The 22024-nt window shown below is 40.6% G+C and overlaps 1 protein-coding gene and 1 long non-coding RNA gene across 3 annotated transcripts; one reads left to right on the top strand and one right to left on the bottom strand.

Annotated features, from left to right (window-relative positions):
* Positions 1-1120: 1120 nt before the first annotated feature.
* On the bottom strand, positions 1121-2066 carry LOC103720697 (early nodulin-like protein 1). The gene is made up of 2 exons (XM_008810530.2): positions 1868-2066; positions 1121-1676 (listed from the first exon to the last, which is right to left on the bottom strand). The coding sequence occupies exons 1-2, from the start codon at positions 2064-2066 to the stop codon at positions 1252-1254; spliced, it is 624 nt and encodes a 207-aa protein (XP_008808752.1). The 3' UTR covers positions 1121-1251.
* A 17113-nt stretch (positions 2067-19179) lies between these two features.
* LOC113463614 lies at positions 19180-21170 on the top strand. Of its 2 annotated transcripts, XR_005506864.1 has the most exons (3): positions 19180-19911; positions 20431-20673; positions 20759-21170. It is a non-coding gene; the product is annotated as an uncharacterized LOC113463614 (long non-coding RNA). The 2 variants fall into 2 exon arrangements; XR_003388212.2 differs by having other exon boundaries at positions 19180-20673.
* Positions 21171-22024: the final 854 nt, after the last annotated feature.

Raw genomic sequence — 22024 nt, forward strand, 5'->3', positions numbered from 1 at the left:
CTAATCTCCCCTTAGCATGCATCGCCTCTAAAAGTTGAATTTTGAACAAGTTTTTTTTTTTTTTTTTTTTGATGAAAATTTTGATGTTACTCTTCAACACTCAATAGACTTCACCATTTTGAAAGCAAAGCAATCTGATGGAACGAAAGCCAGATAAATCAGGCCCATGATGTTTCCTTCAAACGAATGAGAGAAAAGGAACTCAAAGTGCTTCATTTGTTGCCCGGTATTCTGGGGAAATCATTTGGACATCTGTAGGAGAGATACCTTCTACTATGTACTCTTTACTTTTTTCTGATATTGTTGGATGTACTCACGTTAGAACTATATGAAATACCATCTTTACCAAAAAAAAAAAACTCAAAGTGCCACTAACTCACGGAGATCAAAATCCCTGGGAGCCAAGAAGGTGACCTGCGGGAGTGATTACCCGAACCGAATTGGCTGAGGAAACGAGGTAATTAGAAAGGAGTAAGATTCATGCATAGCCACAGCCACACTTCCACCTTTGCAGGGGCCCTTTTAGAATACTGAAAAATCTCCTCTCCTTCAGCTTTCATTCTGATTTTGCTGGTTAGGTTGTGTTTTATGGTTATCTCTGGTAATAGTTAAGGAATTTGCAAGGATGCGATACTTTTTGAATCATGGAGAGATCGGGTATCATAGCTGGGGAATTTGAGTGAAGGCAGACACATCATTCGTAGTTGGAAATTACAAGAAGATAGTGACAAGTACCTGCATTGTTTCTTTTAGATCATAAACAATTCCCTAAGACGCCATAAGGTAGGCATTTAATAGTCCAATAGTAGTGGAGAAATCTTTTGGTTTCATAGTGGCCAAGGCATTTGATCCTCCAATTCGCCAATGGCATCTCTATTTTTTGTGAGGACATTTGAATGCTTGAGGAATATCCATAATTAGGTGTTTTATTATGCAAGCAAACTATCTTAAGTCCACATGAAAAAAACTAAGCACCTAAAAGGTTAAAAACACTACACTAATAACAAACCACATAGGTCAACTGCATTATTCCATCACAGGCCAAGCTAGAATGGTCAATATATGTCCCAATCCAGTTTCTAAAACGGTAGCCAAGTACCAAATTGCACTAGAAATCCCATAACAAATAACAAATCCAAACTAAGAACAATACCATGAAACCAAAACACATGACTAAACCGTCCAAATCATAAACAAAGCCATCTAAAGTCTCTGAAAGTCCCTAACAAGCAAATAAACAGCTGAATATCTCTAAGCAAACAGCAAAACAACTGAGGCAACCCCAAGGGCAGCCATGATCGCAGAAGATTCAGCAGCAGTCTTGAATGAGGCATTGGACCCCGAAGGTGATCCCTGCTGGCCGGACCCCGAGCCCGAGCCCGAACCTGAGCCCGAGCTCGGGCTGGAGCTTGTGCCCTGGTCGCCACCCGGCTGGGGAGATGGTGCAAGCCCCGGGCCCGGGCTGATGACTTCTGGGTGCACCATGACACGCACGATCATCCTCTCCCCGGCCTCGCAGCGGCCAGGCTCCCCACTGATGAAGTAGAAGAATCCATAGCGGTCGAACCGGAAGGTGGTGTTGCCATCATCAAACTTGTAGAGTGGCTCTGAAGTGTTGCAGTGGTTGTAGTGTCCGTGGTCCACCACCAGCACCGAGTCATTCTCGTACTTGAAATCTAGAATGTTAAAGAGAAGCCATGATGAGTGCAAGTGTTCCAATGAATGAACTCTTTCTAGCGTCGCTTAGCATCATTGGAAATATGTTTATATTTCTAAATGCTATAGCTAGTAATCCCTACGTCATTAAAATGAACTACTATCTCAAAATCTAGCAGTATTTTCTATTTATTCAAGCCAAACAGCTTACACAAGGAATCTCCGACATGGAACCGGTTTCTCGTGGCCCAGTGGTTGTAGGTCTCTGACTCGTTACCGTTGGGCATCGCCCATCCCCTCGGTCCTCCGACACGGAACTCATGAGCGGATATTGTGGAGAGGAGCAGCAGAGAAGTTGAGAGGAAGAAGATGAAGTTGAAACTACTACTAGTAGTAGCAGCAGCAGCCATTGTTGGAATCAGCAAGAGGAGAAGAAGAAACTATGTGCTTCAGTATGGCTTGTGAGTTTATGATAAGAAGAATGGTTGTGGGAAGGAAGAAGTGGACTGTTTTAAAAGGAGGTAGTAGGGGCAGTTAATTTGGCTGTATTGTTTCCTCCGTTGGATGAGGCTAAAAGGGAGTGGTAGAGGAGGAGTGGGGTGTACGTGAGAGTGGTGGCAGTTGATACGATGAGTGCGGTAGAACATGCTTGACCCTTCTAGGTGGTTTAGTGGCGTTGAACAGGTCAGAGCAGGGTAATATGGTCTTTGTGAATAGATTTTGTGGTCAATGTTGTTGAGTTCCGGTTGGATTTGGGTTGGGTACGTATGTGTTCTTTTATGGCCGGTATGTTGGATTTCAGGTCCAGGTCTGGCGACCCCACTCGTTTCTTTAACCCCTAGGTTGTTATTGAGCAATGCCGCGGCATAGCCTTCTTCTCAAAGGATAGGTATGCCTGGCTATATATGGTGCTCATACATGCAGGACGATCCAAAGGGAACCCGAGAACAAGGAGCAAAGCTGGAGACCTCGTAACCAGTTCATGTCGGACCTGAGGAGGAGAGAAAATGGAAGCAGTGCATAGAGGTTATAAGGACTGGCTATGAAAGAGTAAGAATGCCAACATATGCAGTTCGACACAGTGTGACACCGAAGAATTGAGACAAATCGGAGCCGCGCAGGGATATCACGAAATGAACAACACCAAAGCTAACCTAAACGCACGTACAGTTAGGATAGACCTGTACATATCCAAGCTGAGAACCCAACAGATCAACTTCGTTAGGCAAATTTTGGTGACGTACGGATTTCGTAGAACTATACCTCTTGCACAATTTATTTAGGAAACTTATCGTTTGCCTCTTCCCTTTGAATCAATTTCAACTTGGTCGATCCTCGAACAAATTATCAAAAGACAATCCTCATCGATTATACATAAAAGGTCTATGTACATGTCAATATTTCTTCTTTTGTTTCCTTTTTTTTTTTGGTGGGGGGGGGGGGGAGGTGTTGTGGGGTTGGGGGGAGGGGGTAAGGTGGCATGACTACATGGCCCTTATACAAATACAACTGCTAGTGTCTGAGTACAACAAATCATGCGAATAAGGAGGAATATATAGATGGGGGTCGAATCCCAAATCACTGATGCTGTATGATTTGCAACATTTGAAGCAGCACGAATTGTTGGCGCTACACTGAATGCCTCCCTGCAGACATGAGTTGCTTTGAATGATCCCAACATAGAAATCAATTTTCTCAAGTGCATGTGAGTCATCGTGGAGGACTGATGGCCCAGACATCCAATGGATAACAGTGTTGGAATCCCCCCTCCAATACAATGTTGGAATTTAAGGATTGTGACTGCATAGACGAAGTTTTTCTAAGCTCCTTTCAACTATGCTAGTGAAACTGTAATATCATAGAAATGACTTTCTGAGCTGCCCCCAATGATGAACCCTGCACCACTATCTTGTACGTTGCCATCGAAATTGATCAAGGAAGCCAGGGAGTGGAGGCTTTCAAGTGAAATAGAATACCTTGGAGGCCTAGTTTTCCCTAGCTACCAAGGACCACCGACCATCATTAGTATGAATGAATTTAGAGGTGTGCGATCGAGCTTTCATGAGCGTATCAAGGAGACCTGATCCACACCTTCAGAAATGCAACTATTCCTAAACAACCAAATAGGGTAGATGATAAAATAAATAACAATCATCTTACTGATCGCCTTACTGCTTTGCAACTCATCCTTTAGATACCCTAGAAAGTGGTGCCAAGGTTTGAGGCGACCTGCCATGCACCCATGGCTGACATTCTCATCAATCCTTAGAAAACAATGGTAATGATGGGGGATACACATCCCTCTGTGATATAGCATTTATTGACATGGAAAGAGATTCCGAGCCACTTTCTAAAGTAGAAGGGCAACTCTTGGATGAATCCTAAGTTTCCAAACACAAGCAATATCTTTGACCACCAAAGGAGTTGGCCATAGCAGCTTGTGCAAGTCTTTAGATTTAACTTTGGAGCAAATAGAGCCTTCCCAACCTAACCTATCCGGATACTATGATGCGAGGATTGCCATGGAGAGGATTCTTCCAATCCAACCCTCACCAACTATTAGAGTAACATAATTTCATTTCCTTTCAGCATCTGAGAAGAGATTCATAACTCTCATATTCTCCAAGCTACCAAAGTCGATGTTTTGAGAATCCAAATAAGAGGAAGAGCTGAGAACCAGGGATCATGGAGAATATGAACCTACCATCACCAGAGGAAGTTTGCTTGAATAGATGAGGGCAAGATTAAATACTTGGGTCTAGAATGGCAAATAATGCTCATTATATACAAATGAGATAAGGGTTTACCAATTAGCTATTACATAGTGCTTCTTTTGCCACCAGCGTTGAGGGTCATATAATTACTTGTAAAGTGATCTCCTTTTTTGGTATTAAGATCCTAAAATAATATGATTCTGATCAATACTCTTTCACTAAGAAAATTCTTTACCACCATTTGCCCAAGAAAGCAAAACTAAAGTCTATAAGGTTGATAACTAAGAATGCATTTCAATCTTTTCCATAAAAACCACTCTCCATATAACGGAAGTTACCAAACATAACTATTAACAATCAAAATGTTACTCTTTCAGATAAAATAAGGCTAAACTCCATCAATTCTTGGAGTTACCAATGATGAAAAAGTAAAATTATTGTTAGATAAATGTAAGATATTATAAAATTAAATTAATTTAATAAATACTTAATTCAATTTTCTCAATTAATGGCATCCAATCATTTTTAAAAAATTGTCGATCCCATGCGCACGTAATCTATCATGTTAGATGTATATGAGTAGTTGGTATGCTGGGTTAGGCCTTCCCACACAAGGTCCACTGATGAACCAACAAACAAGTTTTTTAGGTTCAACGTTTCAATGCAGAGGACTTTCATGATTTCTAGTAGAAGCAAAACATACTAGCTAGATGCATGCATAAGAGGCATGCCAAGGAAAGACAAAAAGGGATGAATAAAACTCACATCAGATTAGACTATCATTGCATGGGGGACCATCCAAATACATCCATGGGTTTGTGAAAGCAAGACAGACCTCCAGTCTTGAGAATGGTTGTAAGCTAACATAATAAGAGGCATTTGGACTTAAATAAGAATAAATATAATTTTTGTTATTGATGTATTGGGAGGTTCTTTTGTGCCTTTGCGCTATGTACGTAGCTGTTATACTGAGTGAGGTGATCTTGTTCATCATGGTGTTTGACCAAGTTGATGGTAGTGTTTCCTATGTGATTAATTTGTGATGGATGGGCTTATTGATGTGCCCAATGTGTGCTCATTCTTTCGCATTAAAATTGATAGGCCATGCTCCACTAACAATAACTTAACGAGTGAGAAAACTTGCAGTCATGTTTCTTGCCAAATGTGCAACTTCATAATATTCGCCACATATCACTTCTTGAATGGCTTTGGTTAGGATTTGCAATGATGGCTCCATTAATCCAGTGGCAAACCTTTGCACTTAGATACAAAACTTGATGTGATGTGCCATGTTTTCCCACTTCTGCAATAGACCAACATGGCATCTATGTACGAATGTTTGAGTGATATATTACATTCTATGTTAAGTGCCTGCATTAGACACAATAACCCCTAAGTTCATGTACTATTGCATGTCAATTACGACTAGTGTGACTACTGGGCCTGGGCCGCCAGATGGGCCGACCTGGGCCGAGGTCGGCAGCCCATCTAGAGGCCACCATCGCCTGCTTCGGAGAGGAGGGAGGGGGTCCAGCTGCCAGGCGGAAGGGAGGACAAATGCCAAGCCGCTAAAGCGATTACCACCTCCCCTAAAATTCTTCTATTTGTAGGACCCTCTCACCGTTCTCCTCCTTCTTCCTCAGGGATTCTTTAAACTAGCAACGGAGGTGCCGGAGCAAGAGTGGTCGCAGCTACTCCCCGGAGCTAAGTCAGCCCCCTGATCAAGTTATTTTTTCCCTGCTTTCTTCTTCCCTGTTTCCAAAATAAAATAGAGGAGGGACTCCACGGCTCTCGACCGGGTGCTGTAGTTGGGCCGAAGTCCCATCCCCTTCTTTCTCTTTGGTGGTGCAGAGGGCCTCGGTGAAGAAAAGAAGGGAGACAAAAAGAAAAGAAGAAGGGAAGAAAGAAAGAAATAAGAAGAGAGGGAAGAGGGGACTCACCAGTGTGCGGCCACGAGTGTCGCTGGCGTCGTGGGGAGCAGCCACGGAAGTCGCGGGAGCTGTCGGCCTCGGTTCGACTGCAGGCACAAGCTGTAGGCCCGGCCGCGGGCATTGGCTGCAGGTGCTGCCGGTCGTGGCCTGGCCCCTCCCGAGCTTGCCCTCCTCTCTTCGCGGAAGAAGAAAGAGAGGAGAAGATTCGGGAGAAAGTTCTAGAGAGAAGAAGAAGAGAAGAAAAAGAAAAGAAAAAAAAAAGAAAAAAAGAAAAGAAAAGAAAAAAAAATACATAAATAAATAGTTAATAAGTAGATAGAGAATTAAGATAATAGATAAATATTATAGATGTTGAAATAGAAATAGGAGAGAGAGAAGTCATTTTCAGGGCGTACCCCCTCTCTCTACATAATAAATAGTTTTGGGTCAAAGAATAGTGGATAATTTACTTTTAATCATTTGATAGGTACGAAGCATTCGTTAGCTAAGATTAGGATTTTGAGAGCGAACCGAGGTAAGTAACCCTAGCACAATCTTATTAATTTTCAAATCACTATTTAATTGTAAGTATGAAATAAAGAAATATATAATTGTTATGATTTATTTTCACAAAAGTAGAATCAAGCATATGATTGCATGTGATTAATGAATTTGATTAAATTGCATTCCTTCATGAATATGTGATGATTATGATAGATTGCATAAAAAATAAAGTTTTCAGCATGATCATGGATTTTACCCATTACAATTTCATTATTTATCTTTCAATCTACTTATGAAATAAGATTTATGAAAAGCATGATATGATTTAAGAACCCTCAGATTGCTCTGTATGACCCCTGCCAGCAGATAACAGTAGCTCGGCATGTAAACCCCGCTAGTGGGTAATAGTAACTTGGCATACGACCTCCACCAGCGGATAATAGTATCTCAGCATATGACCCCGCCAACGGATAATAATAGTTGGTAAAGGCCTTGCTATGGGAATAAGAGTGACCATAGTTGCACTACCATCTGAGAGTATGGATTTCAAAGTATGAAATAATGGCAAAGTTTTATGATGCATAGCCATATTTATGAACTCGCGTGATTAGATATACATTGCTTTATGACTGTTTTGAGTATATCATCTATGAAATGTTTTATTTTGTTATAATTATTATCTTCTTTAAATGATGCATTGGCATATGAATTATTATGTTTGATCCAATAAGATAGTACACGGTTACTTACTGAGCCACATAGCTCATATGATCCCTATTGTTTTTTTCAGATATATAGGGTTGCTAGGAGGAGAGAGCCCGAAGATTTTTGGGTTGGAAAATTTATTTTGGATGTACAAATTTAGAGCTCTAAAATGTTCTATTTTGGAAAAATACTCTATGAATGAAATGTTACTTTTATATGAATTATTAACGAGGCTTTGTGTTACTGTGGGCAGTAGCTTGCAGTAGCACGGCCGTGTCATGAGCCTGATCTAGGGCGTGACAGTGAGTGGTATCAGAGCAATAGGTTTGATCATGGGGTTAGTAAGAGGGATAGTTAGATTTGGTTTAACTAGTTGTTTAATAAGAATATAAATAAATAATTTAATTTAATTAATTAATTAATTAAATAAAATCTTAGCTATTTTCTTTGACTAATAGCAACATTTTTTAGGCAAAAATGAGCTCCAAGGAGCAGAAGACTTTAGCCAAAATAGTGGCTAAAAAGAGAAGGGCAAGAGCTACCGCGAAAGGAGCTACCAGTGGGCCGGTTGAGCAAGCTCCTACCTCTACAACCACTTAGGCAAACATTACTGGTGTTTGCTAGGTAGTAGCTCAGTTTCTCTCGCAGCAACAGTAGATGCAAGCAACTTCCCCACCTGCACTGTCTACAGACTCCTACTATGAGAGGTTTCAGAGGCTGAATCCTCCTATGTTTGATGGTGGAGCTGATCACTTAGCTGCCGAGACTTGAATTCGAGAAATGGAAGAAATGTTTGTTGCACTATAATTTTTTGAAGATGTCAAGGTTAGACTGGTGATCCCCATGCTTAGAGGATGTTAGTGCTAGCGATAGTGTTGTGATAGGTACTATTTCCATCAACTTAGTTGATGCATCTATACTATTTGATTATGGCTCTACGTATTCTTTTGTATATGCCAAATTATCTAGATCTTTACACTACATACTTGAGAAATTAGAAGAGCCGCTATATGTTCTACACTCCTTCAGAAAATGATAGTTGCTGACATTATATTCAAGAATTGCATAATTCAGATAGGAGAAAGAGAGTTAGAGACAGACTTAATACAACTAGATATGCAAGATTTTGACATCATTTTGAGGATGAATTGGCTATCCAAGTATCATGCTCATATAGACTGTTTCAAAAAGAGAGTAGTATTTTATCAAGGCGACACACCCTTACAAAGTAAGTCCACTTTACAATTTATTTCTGCTATGTGTGCAAGTAAGGCATTAAGAAAGGGGTGTCAGGCCTATTTAGCCTATGTGGTAGATAATCAAATAGAAACAAGGTTGGAAGATATTCCTGTTGTGGAAGAATATCCAAATGTTTTCCCTGATGAACTACCCGGGCTATCTCCAGATCGGGAGATTGATTTCAAGATTGATCTCGTGCCGGAAGTTGGACCAATCTCCTAGCCTCTTTACCGGATGGCCCCTACTGAACTGAAAGAATTGAAGGTCCAATTACAAGAGCTTTTAGAGAAGAAATTCATTTGGCCTAGTGTCTTTCCATGGGGAGCTCCTTCTTGTTTGTGAAAAAGAAGAATGGGAGCATGAGGCTGTGTATTGACTATAGGGAGCTACAAGGTAACTATGAAGAATAAGTATTCCTTGCCACGAATTGATGATCTGTTTGACCAGCTGCAAGGTGCACAAGTCTTCTCAAAGATAGATTTGTGGTCTAGTTATCATCAATTAAAATCCAAGCTAAAGATGTGCCCAAGACAGCATTTTGGACCAGGTATGATCATTATGAATTTTTGGTTATGCCTTTCGGACTAACCAGTGCTCTAGCTGCCTTCATGGACCTGATGAATAGAGTCTTCAAGCAGTTTCTGGATCAGTTTGTCATTGTACTCATTGTACTAGTCTATTCCAAGAGCAAGAAAGAGCATGAAAATCATTTGAGGTTAGTGCTACAAACTTTATGGGAGAAGAAGTTATATGTCAAGCTGAGCAAATGTAAATTATGGCTAGATAGCATTGCATTCTTTGGGCATGTGATCTCCATGAATGGAATTTCAGTAGACCCAAAGAAGATTGAAGCAGTGGTCAACTGGCCTCGCCCTGCTAATGTAACTGAGATCAGAAGCTTCTTGGGTTTGGCTGGATATTACCAGAGATTTGTGGAAGGATTTTCCTAGATAGCCACTCCTTTGACTCGTTTGACTCAGAAACGAGCAAAGTATGAATGGAGTTAGTAATGTGAGCAGAGTTTTCAAGAGTTGAAGCGGAGACTAGTATCTGCTATTATTCTCACCCTACCATTTAGTTCTGGGAGTTTCACCATTTACAGTGATGCCTCCAAAAAAGAGTTGGGTTGTGTATTGATGCAAAATGATAAAGTAGTGGCATATTCCTTTAGACATCCCTATGAGCAGAACTATCCAACAGATGATTTAGAATTGGCAGAGATAGTCTTTGCTCTAAAGATTTGGTGGCACTATCTATATGGAGAGCCATGTAAAGTCTTTACTGATCATAAAAGCTTAAAATACATATTTACACAAAAGGAGCTTAATATAAGGTAGAGGAGATGGCTAGAGCTGCCGAAAGATTATGACTTAAGCATAAAATATCATTTGAGAAAGGCTAATGTGGTGGCTGATGTTCTCAGTAGAAAGTCAACGGTAGGCACCACAGCGCTACTCACCACTCAAAAGCAAATTGTAAAAGATCTCAATATGATGCAGATTGAGGTGACTGCTACAAGTGCTGGGGGAATGCTGGCTAGTCTAATGGTGCAACCGATATTGCTTGAGAGAATCAAGACTATCCAACAGACTGATGCCCACTTATGTCAGCTTAAAGAAGATGCAGAAAGAGGGTTGCGACCCAAACTCAGGATTTACCTAAATGGTACTCTATGATTTGGCAGTAGACTGTGTGTACCAAAAGATGTTGACTTGAAGAGAGAGATTTTGGAGGAAGCTCACCAGTCCCGGTTATTTATTTATTTTGGTAACACTAAAATGTATAGAGATTTAAGGAAGCATTTTTGGTGGAATGGCATGAAAAGGAAGATAGCTGAATTTGTAGCTCAGTGCTTGGTAAATCAACAGGTGAAAGCCGAACATCAAAGGCTTGCCGGTTTGCTGGAGCCACTAGAGATACCAAAATAAAAATGGAAGCATATTACTATGGATTTTGTTACTGGGCTTCCAAGGACAACAAAGAAAAATGATGCAGCATGGGTGATTGTTGATCGCCTCACAAAGTTCGCTCACTTTTTACTCTTTAGGGTTGGCACGGAGGTGCGTTGATGAGATTGTGCGCCTACATGGGGTACTGGTGAGCATTGTACCCTCGAAAGATGTCATGAGATTTGGAAGACATTGTAAGCTAAATTCTTGCTACATTGGCCCCTTTGAGATTCTGACTAAGGTAGGAGAGGTTGCTTACCGATTGACCTTGCCACTAGAGTTGTCCAGTGTACATAACATCTTCCATATTTTTCTTCTGTGGAAATACATATCAGATCCCAGTCATGTGGTGCAGTATAAGCCACTACAAATAGATAGAGATTTGACTTATGAAGAGTTTTCTCTACGTATCATGGATCGTAAGGAACATATTTTGAGACGTTGCACCATTCCCTATGTGAAAGTACAGTGGAGCAACCACTCAGAGATAGAGGCCACATAGGAACTTGAAGAGAAAATGTGTGCGAGGCATCCACAGCTTTTTGAAAACTTAAGTATGTAAATTTCGAGGACGAATTTTTTTTAAAAAAGGGAAGAATGTGACTACTGGGCCTGGGTTGCCAGATGGGCCGACCTGGACCAAGGTCGGCAGCCTATCTGGAGGCCACACCACCTCCTACTTCGGAGAGGAGGGAGGGGGTCCAGCTGCCAGGCGGAAGGGAGGACAAATGCCCAGCAGCTAAAGCGGTTACCACCGCCCCCGAAATTCTCCTATTTGTAGAACCTTCTCACCATTCTCCTCCTTCCTCAGGGATTTCCTTTGAACCAACAACGGAAGTGCCGGAGCAGGGGTTGGTCGCAGCTACTCCCTCAAAGCTAGGGAGGAGAGTGCCACAGGCATCGGCCGCAGGCACGACCAAGGGAGCCGTGGGCTCGGCCATGAGTCCCGCTGGCCATGGCCTGGCCCCTCCCGAGCTCGCCCTCCTCCCTTCGCGGAAGAAGAAATGAAGGAGAAGATTCGAGAGAGTTCTGGAGAGAAGAAGAGAGGAAAAAGAAAAAAAAATAGAAAAGAAAAGAAAAAGAAAATACCTAAATAAATAGTGAATAAGTAGATAGAGAATTAAGATAATAGATAAACAATATAGATGTTGAAATAGAATTAGAAGAGAGAAGTTATTTTTAGGGTGTACCCCCTCTCTTTACATGATAAGTAGTTTTGGGTCAAAGAACAGTGGATAATTCATTTTTAATCATTTGATAGATACAGAGCATTGTTGGCCGAGATTAAGGTTCTGGGAGCGAATCGAGGTAAGTAATCCTGGCACAATCTTATTGATTTTTAAATCACTATTTAATCGTAAGTATGAAATAAAAAAATTTATTCTTGTTATGATGTATTTCACAAAAGTAGGATCAAGCATATTGTTGATGGAAATTGGACGCGGGGGCGACCGCGGACCGAGGAGGAGAAGCTCCGGTGCGGAAATAGCGGGTGGCGGTATGTCGGCGGGCTGTGTCCTCCGGGGGACCTGCAAAAAGCCGGTGGCCGGGGTTTCTGGCGCCGGCCCTCCGATGCTTAAGTCAGAGGGGGGCTTAATTTTGGAGAAGGAGATGGACTGTATGTAGAAGTCCGAAGCTCTCACTTAGGAGGAAGAAGCTCCCTTTTGGAGGGAGAAGCTCCCCTTTTTATAGGGGGAGTGGCAGGGTTACCTGTGATGTGACTGAGCGAATTAATGGGTTACCGTCACGATTGGACGTGGGCGTGTGAAGTAATGAGTTGCCATGGATGGCTCGTTCCCATCGTGGGAGGAGATGGCGCGCAGCCAGAGCTTGCTTGTGGCGCGCAGTGCAGTCCATTCTTGGAAATGGTGAGGCGTTGACAGTCGTAGCAGGGTATGATCCCTGATTGATATGTCGTAGCATGGCTTGCAAGTAAAGCATAGTACGATGAGGCTGCTGCAGGGCATGGCCGCAGTATGTGGACGATGAGGTCGACCTTTTGAGGTCAGCTCGGCCATCTGTGCTCGGCCTTCTGTGCTCGGCAGCCTTCTGTGCTCGGCCATCTGAGCTCGGCCTATATGAGCTCGGCCCGCATGAGCTCAGTCTTCTGAGCTCGGTCTGCATGAGCTCGGTCTGCATGAGCTCGGCTCGGCCTTCTGAGCTCGGCTTGCATGAGCTCGGCTCGGTCTTCTAAGCTCGGCTCTCATGAGCTCGGTCTGCATGAGCTCGGCTTGGCCTGCATGAGCTCGGCTCGGTCTTCTAAGCTCGGCTCGGCCTGCATGAGCTCAGCTCGGCCTTCTGAGCTCGACTTGCATGAGCTCGGCTCGGCCTGCATGAGCTCGGCTCGGTCTTCTGAGCTCGGCTCGGCTTGCATGAGCTCGGCTTGCTGTCCGATTTGGGTACTTCAATTGTATTTGTGGGGTGGTCCATTTTTTTCCCCAACACTACCCCCCGACTTCCGAGTTCGAGCTACTTTTTGGCTCGGGCGAAGGAAGTAGTCTAGTTGTCGATCATCCTATAATATAGCCAAATATCTATGGAGATGTACGTGCCAAGTAGGGTGTACCTCTTATACAGTTGGAGTTAAGTGCTTCAGGTCGACTCAGCGGCCTTCTTTGGCTTGTGGTCGACTCAGCAGGGTGCCCACACTCAAATCGGGGCGTGTTGTCGTAGGAGACGTCGAATGACGTTGAATGTCATCGAAAATGTCGTCGAAGTGTCGTCGAATGTCGTCGAAGGGCGTCGAATGTCATCGAAGGTCGTCGAATGTCTTTCCGAGGTCTAGGGGGCTTGGGCTCGCTGTCGACTCAGCGGGGCATCCCGACCTTAGTCGGGGGATCGAGCATGAGGTCGAAGGAGCTTGGGCTCGCTGTCGACCTGGTGACGCTTCTCGAGGTCGAGGGAGCTTGGGCTCGCTGTCGACTCAGCAGGGCATCCCGACCTTAGTCGGGGGATTGAGCACGAGGTCGAGGGAGCTTGGGCTCGCTGTCGACCTGGTGACGCTTTCCGAGGTCGAGGGAGCTTAGGCTCACTGCCGAACAATGGGGCATCTCGAGTTTGGTCAGGGTCTTTGATGGAGATGGAGACTGGAGATAGCCTTGTCCGTTTCAAATGAGTTGGCTTGAGGCCTTCCTTTGTAAAAACCCAATTCGATCGTGCGTTCCCACCTGGAGTGGGGCGACGTTGGAGATAGAGATACCCGTAGGTCGTCTTTTGCATTCTCCGACTTAGAGATAGGTAAAATATTAAAATTATTTAAAGCCAAAGTGGCATCCTGTACCTTTTGGAGACATTTTGATGGCTTCCAAACTTCGAAGTCCCTCAGGACTTGGCTTAGTACCAGCTTTCTTTGGCTTGATTTTCTAGGGGAGGTGCTCTGCGCTCGGGCTTCTGAGCTCGGGCTTCTAAGCTCGGCAGCCTTCTGAGTTGGGCAGCCTTCTGAGCTCGGCCTTCTGTGCTCGGCAGCCTTCTGTGCTCGACGGCCTTCTGTGCTCGGCGGCCTTCTGTGCTCGGCGGCTTTCTGAGCTCGGCGGGGGCTTCGGTGATGGCGACGCTTTGAAGGAGAGCAACGTCGCGGGCGTCGTCCTTTTGCCACAGAGGCTTATAGTCCCATTTTAAAGCTCCATAATTCTCCTCCTCTAAACCTCAGCTTTTATTTTTCTTCCCCTCCAACTTGTTGGCGTGAGACTCGGGCTACTGGTTCCCCCCACGTCCCACATCGTTGCAGCGGGAGCCGTGCCTGATTTGAGATGGCTCGGGTGAAAGTTTCTTCCTCCACTTGAGGTGAACCCGTGGAGGCGGCACAGGAGGGGCCTCCACTTGTTGCAGGCTTTGGACTGCAATGGCTAGCGCTTGGACTTGCCGCATCAGCGCGTCGAACTGCTCGGGTTGGACTTGTGCAACTTGATCTATCGAAGGTCTTGGTGGTGAATTCTGGACTGAGCATCCGGAACTTGGAGCATGATGCCGAGAGGCATTAAAGACTCCTCTGCTCCTTAGTTTCATGGCCGCAACTCGGTCCCTTTCTCTAGCGCCAACTGTTGCTGAAAATTGGACCCGGGGGCGACTGTGGACCGAGGAGGAGGAGCTCCGGTGCGGGGATGGTGGGTGGCGGTACGTCGGCGGGCTGTATCCTCTGGGGGACCTGCAAAAAGCCGGTGGCCGGGGTTTCCGGCGCCGGCCCTTCGATGCTTAAGTCAGAGGGGGGCTTAATTTTGGAGAAGGAGATGGACTGTATGTAAAAGTCCGAAGCCCTCCCTTGGGAGGAAGAAGCTCCCTTTTAGAGAGAGAAGCTCCTCTTTTTATAGAGGGAGTGGCAGGGTTACCTGTGATGTGACTGGGCGAATTAATGGGTTACCGTCACGATTGCATGTGATTCATAATTTGATTAAACAACATTCCTTCATAAATATGTGATTGGGTATGAATTATGATTATGATAGATTGCATGAAAAATGAAGTTTGCAGCATGATCATGGAATTTACATATTACAATATCATTATTCATCTTTCAATATACTTATGAAGTAAGATTTATAAAAAGCATGATATGATTTATGAACTCTCATATTGCTATGTATGACCTCCGCCAGCAGGTAACAGTAGCTCGGTATATGACCTCTGCCAGTGGATAATAATAACTTGGCATACGACCCCCGCCAGTGGGTAATAATAGCTCGGCATATGACCCCACCAACGGACAATAATAGTTGGTAAAGGCCTTGCCGTGGAAATAAGAGCGGCCATAGTTGCACTACCATCTGAGAGCACGGATTTTAAAGTATGGAATAATGGTAAAGTTTTATGATGCATAGCTATATTTATGAACTCGCGTGATTGGACATACATTGCTTTATGACCGTTTTGAGTATATCATCTATGAAATACTGTATTTTGCTATAATTGTTATCTTTTTTAAATGATGCATTGGCATATGAATTATTATACTTGATCCAATAAGATAGTACATGATTACTTACTGAGCCGCATAGCTCATATAATCTCTGTTGTTTTTTTTTCCAAATATATAGTGTTGCTAGGAGCAAAGAGCCCCAAGATTTTTAGTTTGAAAAATCTATTTTGGATGTGCAAATTTAGATCTCTGTACGGTTCTATTTTAGAAAAATACTCTATAAATGAAATGTTACTTCTATATGAATTATTAATGAGGCTTTGTGTTACTGTGGGCAGTAGCTGGCGGTAGCACGGCTGTGTCACAGGCCTGATCTGGGGCGTGACAACTAGTGAGACCATTCATTTTGCCATAAGTCTGGATTAGTGTGTGAGTTGAATTTTGGATAAATATAAATTATCATATTGAAGAGGTACCCAAAGTCCTGATAGTGATCTTCGTACTTCGTATTCAACATTATTGCCAAACTAGACAAGCCTACATCACATTCACAACCCCACAGAAGAAACTTTTAGAAAATTTTATTTCAACCCTAATGCCACTGATAACATTTAAAAATTAAATTAAGATTCTTAGTGCATGTCAACATTGCTAATGGAACAAGGATATTATGTATCTTGCTAATTCATGGAATAATTATAAAAATGTTTATGCTGCCAAATTTTGGGTAAGAAATTTGGTTTATCCTATTATATATCTTTCAAAATCAAACTTCATTAAGATACTTTTCTCCCTACTTCCATGAGAATTGTAAAATAATACTGTGATGTTATTATCAATTATTTTTTATAACAATAGCTATTAATAGTCATTGTGTCTTTATTTAATATTAGATAAACCTAATATAGCTAGAGTAGATATGGATAAGTATCGGGTACTATTTTCATTTCAATAGAAAATAATGATTATGGAGCCAGTTTGTTATTGAAATCTTGCAAAAAAAGAAAAAAGAAAATGAATGGCCATCATCATTTAATCTTGAGACAAACATTGATAGTGATCTTCACACTTCATGTTCAACATTGCTGCCAAACTATTCAAGCCTATATCGCTTTCACACCCCCCCCCCAACCCCCCGCCAAAAAAAAAAAACTTTTGGAAAATTTCACTTATTGTACCATAACGCCATTGATGACATTAGGGGGGCGTTTGGTAACCCCAACAGGATCACCACAATGATCTAAGATCCCCGGTGATTTGAATACTGGGGTGATTTGATCCCCGGTGATCTAAGATCAATGTGTTTAGTAGGTCATGGTCCAGTGATTAAAAATTTCTGGATATCCATGAGTACTTGTTTGGTATGATACGGGGATCCAAGATTACTGACTACGTAATATCACAAATACCCTTGATATATCTTAGATGGATTTTTTAAGTATTTTTAATTCTCATGAATTAAAAATGTAAGTCAATATACTAATTTCCGTAATAGCTCCATAATTTTGTCACATATTCTACTTTTAGTAGCCCTTATCATATATTTATTAATCATATAAAATGTATTATAATAAAATATTAATATATTTATCAATATATTAATTATTGGTATATTCTATAAAAATATATTTATTACTCTGATAAATTATTAATCTTATAAAAATATGTTATTTTTCATTATAGAATTAATATTTTTATTTATACTTATAATAGATTTTTGTAATACTAATAATTATTTTGATTAGAAAAATAAGGTAAATAGGAGTAATATAGTAATATATTAAATATTTTCATTATATAAATATAAAATATAATAATATATGTATATTAGAATTTAAAATTATCCTTCAATAATAATAGGACAATAATATGATTAGTAATATATTATAATATAATATATATCATTAATATAATATATAATATCAACATAATAATATATATAACATTGACATAATATATTGATGGTATATTGATATATCAATTTTTTTGCTAACTTGAGGGGTATTTTTATCTTTAACTTTCAACCTAGGATCACTGCCCTGGGGTGATCTTGGATTTCCGACCTCAAGGACGGATATCCCATCACCGAGTTGGGGGTGATTTGAGGAGTGGAGGTGATTTAAGATCACCACCACGTAGGATCACCGTGGTGCAACCAAACGTAGTGATCTCATCACCTCCACCCATATCACCCTTAATCTTAGGACAATCACCCCATACCAAACGCCCCCTAGAAAATAAAAATTAAGATTATAAATTCATGTCAATGTTGCTGACAGAATAAGATGGTGTTATCCACAAAATATGAATATATCTAGCTAATTCTTGGAATAATAAAAATCTTTATGTTGCAATATTTTTGGTAAGAAATCAAACTTAATGAAGATACTTTTCTCCCTATTTCCATGAAAGTTGTTAGATGATATTGTTCTGCTATTATTAACTATTTTTATTATTATGTTACCTATTGATAGTCATTATAAGTCTTTATTTTAATCCTAGATAAACCCAATTTAGCTACAGCAGAACTGGATAAGTAACAACTAATACTATTTCCATTACAATCTTTCACAAATGATTATATAGCAAGTCTTTTAGTGAAATCTTTTGAAATAAGAGAAAAGAAAACAAAAGGTGGCCACCATTAAATTTTTTGGTAAACATAAATGATCGCCCAATATGATAGATATCTTGCATGACTTGGCATTCAATATTGCTGCCAAATTATTCAAGCCTACATCACTTTCACACACACTCCCCAGCCCCAAGAAAAAAGGTTTTGGAAACTTTCATTTGAACGCTAATGTCATTGATAACATAAAATAATAAAATTAGGATTCTCAATTCATGTTGATATCGTTAATAGAATAAGATGGTATGATCCGCAAAATATGAATATGCATCTAGCTAATTCATAGAAAAATAAAAAACGTGTATGCTGTCATATATTTTTTCAAAATAAGATTTCATGAAGATACTTTTTTTCCTATTTACATGATAATTGTAAAATAATATCATTCTAAGATTATTTATTACCTTTTATTTTTTAAGTATCTATCTTAACCCTAGATAATCCAATTTAGCTAGAGACAAATAAGGAGGCATTATTTCCATTATGCTGTCGTTATTAAAATCTTGTGAAAAAGGAGAAAGAAAACCAATGGCCACCTCAATCCAAATGTGAGGGTCACGAATTTTGTTACATGGAAGTTGGCCCATGATGCAACATCTGACTGCTTCCTCGTGGAGTCCGAACAGGGTCCCCCACCTGGCAACCTGCGACAGCCGGTCACCATCACAACCTCTAATTTTAGCCCACCATTAATGGCCTCCTTCCCCTCCCTGCCTTCTAATTAAACCCCCCCTCTGGCCAAAAAGGCCGTTTCGGGAGCGCATTTAAAGGCTGCCAACCCATAACCGTAACCAATTCCGGATGGTCTCTCTCTCTCTCTCTCCCCCCACGGCTGCCACTGCCCACCTGCGACCAAAAACGAGTCAGTTGCATTCTTTTCGCACCCTGGGCAGGACCACTACTTGACCGGTTTTAGCCGGTTATTTTCTGACTGTAAACCGTCACCACCTCTCATCAGAATGTCTATATAAGAAGGGCCTCCTATATGGCCATTTTAAATTGTAAACCAGTTCTAGCCTCTCATCAAATTGTCTATATAAGCATCTCTATCTCTCTCTCTCTCTGTATGGTTCATGTGACTTGCTTGTCTATTTGGCTGTTTCTTTGGTTCTTTCTTATTCTTCCTCTCTTTCTACTTTTCTGTTCATTTTGAATAGTATGGTGGTGGTGTTTATTTGTTTTTCAGGTTTTTCGTTCAAAACATCATTGTTTGATTTTATGTAGTTTTATTAAATTCCTTGTTGATACATACAATCAAAATAAGAATGTTTTTGTTTTTTGAGAAAATGGTTCTAACCACTTCAAAACAACCAGTTTTCACTTTCATGTCTTTAATTAGTTTTCCATACTTTAAAACGTTTCTTTCTTTAGTTTATATATATATATATATATAGCTAGCATCTCATAGGTTAATCTGTATAAACATGGAAAGATCTTTCAGTACATGCAAACGATTGGGTACTTCGAAACAATATTTCTTTCTGTTAATCTTTTACTTGCAGCTATTATGATTAATCTATATGAACATGGAATGATCGAACGTTTCAGTATAGAAAAATGGTTGCATACTTCCTTTTGTGAGCAGAATGATGGCATCGTCTTCAAAACTAATTTTCTGGAATATTCTCTATTTCCTCCTCTCTGGTTTGGAAATTTTAAAGATTATGATGTAATGGTATGTTACTTGTTGGTTTTAGTCTAAACCTTAAGAAGTCAACAATCGCAGGGGAGTTTCCGCAGCATTCACAAGGTAAACAAAAGTTTTCACTAGTAGATTAGTTTCATTCATATTTATTAGCATCCATGCATGCATGTATACATACATAACAAGCATATAGTTTCCTCTTTTTTTTTTTCTTTTTGATAAAGAGCACATGGTTTTACATCAAACGTTTAGATGAATAGAAAACTAATGTAAAGAAAAATAAATATACACATGCATAACATGAAATTCATGTTCATATTATAAGCATGAACAATATATATATAATAGAGATACGTGGATTCCTGCACTTAACCCTGACTTTTCCATAAAAAAAAAAAAACAAAACAACTTTGACTGTGGATATCTTTCCCTTGGTTGTGGTGATGTGTGGGAATAGGATGGGTTTGTTTCATGGTCTCTATGCATTAACCTGATGGCTGCTTCAATGAATGTACTTTAAATGCCTTTGATGTCAACTCTTAATTCAATATGTGTCATGCATTCCACATGGATGCATGCATGTCATTTTCCATATTTTGATGGTGGTATAACTTTCTAATACAGGATGCAAAAGGGTGGAACCCTAGATGAAAGAAGATGACAGAAGAGAGAGAGCACAGCCTGACATTGGCGAAAGAAGCGGGTTCGCTCTTGGGGGGATTGTGCTCTCTTCTCTTTCTGTCATCACCGTCTCTAGAGTTTTTGCCTGCGCTTTTTCTGAAGCCTTAGTCTTCTTTTGGTGCATATCACTTCCTGATATCAGCTGCTTTGCTCTTGCATTCGCAGTCATCCGATCAAGGACTCGAGGTGAGGATTTCATCAAATCAGTCCCTATTTTTGTTTATTGCAGTGGGTTTTCTCCGGAAACGTGTATTAACTCTATTTGGGATAGTCTTGGGCAGGTGGAAAGGAAGCCTCCATGGCTGCAGTCCCATGCGATAAGTTGGTGGTGGTCGTGTTTGCTTGTTGTTTGTTCTTCTTCTTTTTTTCCCTCTCTCTTATTTTTAATGAAAACAAAAATAAAATTAATATTTGCTATTTTGCTTTGATAGAAACTTTTGTTTCTAATTTATTGATCTTCTCTTTATTTCTCTGTAAAAGCTGAACTGAGCAAGGTGTATTAATTTGTTAAAGATGGATCTGTGAAGGTGAAATGGGAAGCATCTACCAATGGAGACATGGAGTTGGTCGTGTAGTTTTAAGTTTTTATCAGTAGCGAGTTAAATTCCTCGGATTGGGGTTATTCTCAGGTGAACTTGTGCATGTCCAACTTTTTATATATCTTATTGCCAGATTAATGTCTCACAAAGAAAAAAAAAATAGAAATCATGTAAAACTGCAAGTACCGTACATACATATGTACGTATATACATATATGCAGATGTACAAACCCATGCATACGCGCACATATGCACATACCTACTACATTTATACGTAATATATATATATATATAGCTTATGATGCTACATCGACTTTAATATAGAGAAATTTGATTCATTTTCTATGTTGTACTAGATTAGGCCTGGTTGACATCATGGAAGATCTCGATCCGACCACAAATAGAATTTGAATGCAGACTTTAGATCCAAACCAACTGTTTATATTAGGTTATGATGAAATTTCAGGGGCACTAAACCTATTTCCATCCCCTAAACAAGATTTATTTCAGTCAAACAGGCTTAGTTTGACTTCATGGCCCAGTTTAGAGCCATTTATGTTCGCCACCTCAACTTGGTTGGCGTCCAAGTTGAGGATAGTCACAATTTGTTAGACTGGGGTAATTTAAATAACTGGCACAAGCCTTTGGTTTATTAATATATGCATTTGTGAACTTGTATACCGCGATGTGTAACATTTAAAAACTTTATGTTTGGCTATATCATGCAATTATCATCGCTAGGATCGATCATTTGTTGTGAACTGTTTCAGAAAATCCAAATGATCATTTTGCTAACTATATCTAACAGTGGATGAAGGTGATGTATAAAGTTTCGTCCAACACTACCATGGTAGATTCCAGATGGAAAACAAGACATTTTAATGAACTAGGTTGAAATCTTGAACGGCCAGTAGCAAAACACAGATCGCAGTTGAAACTACAAATAACCATCAGCAACTATTTGTGGTCTGCTTTAAATATACTAGTCGACATTATGG

This window comes from Phoenix dactylifera, chromosome 1 (assembly GCF_009389715.1).
Source record: "Phoenix dactylifera cultivar Barhee BC4 chromosome 1, palm_55x_up_171113_PBpolish2nd_filt_p, whole genome shotgun sequence".
NCBI lineage: Eukaryota > Viridiplantae > Streptophyta > Magnoliopsida > Arecales > Arecaceae > Phoenix > Phoenix dactylifera.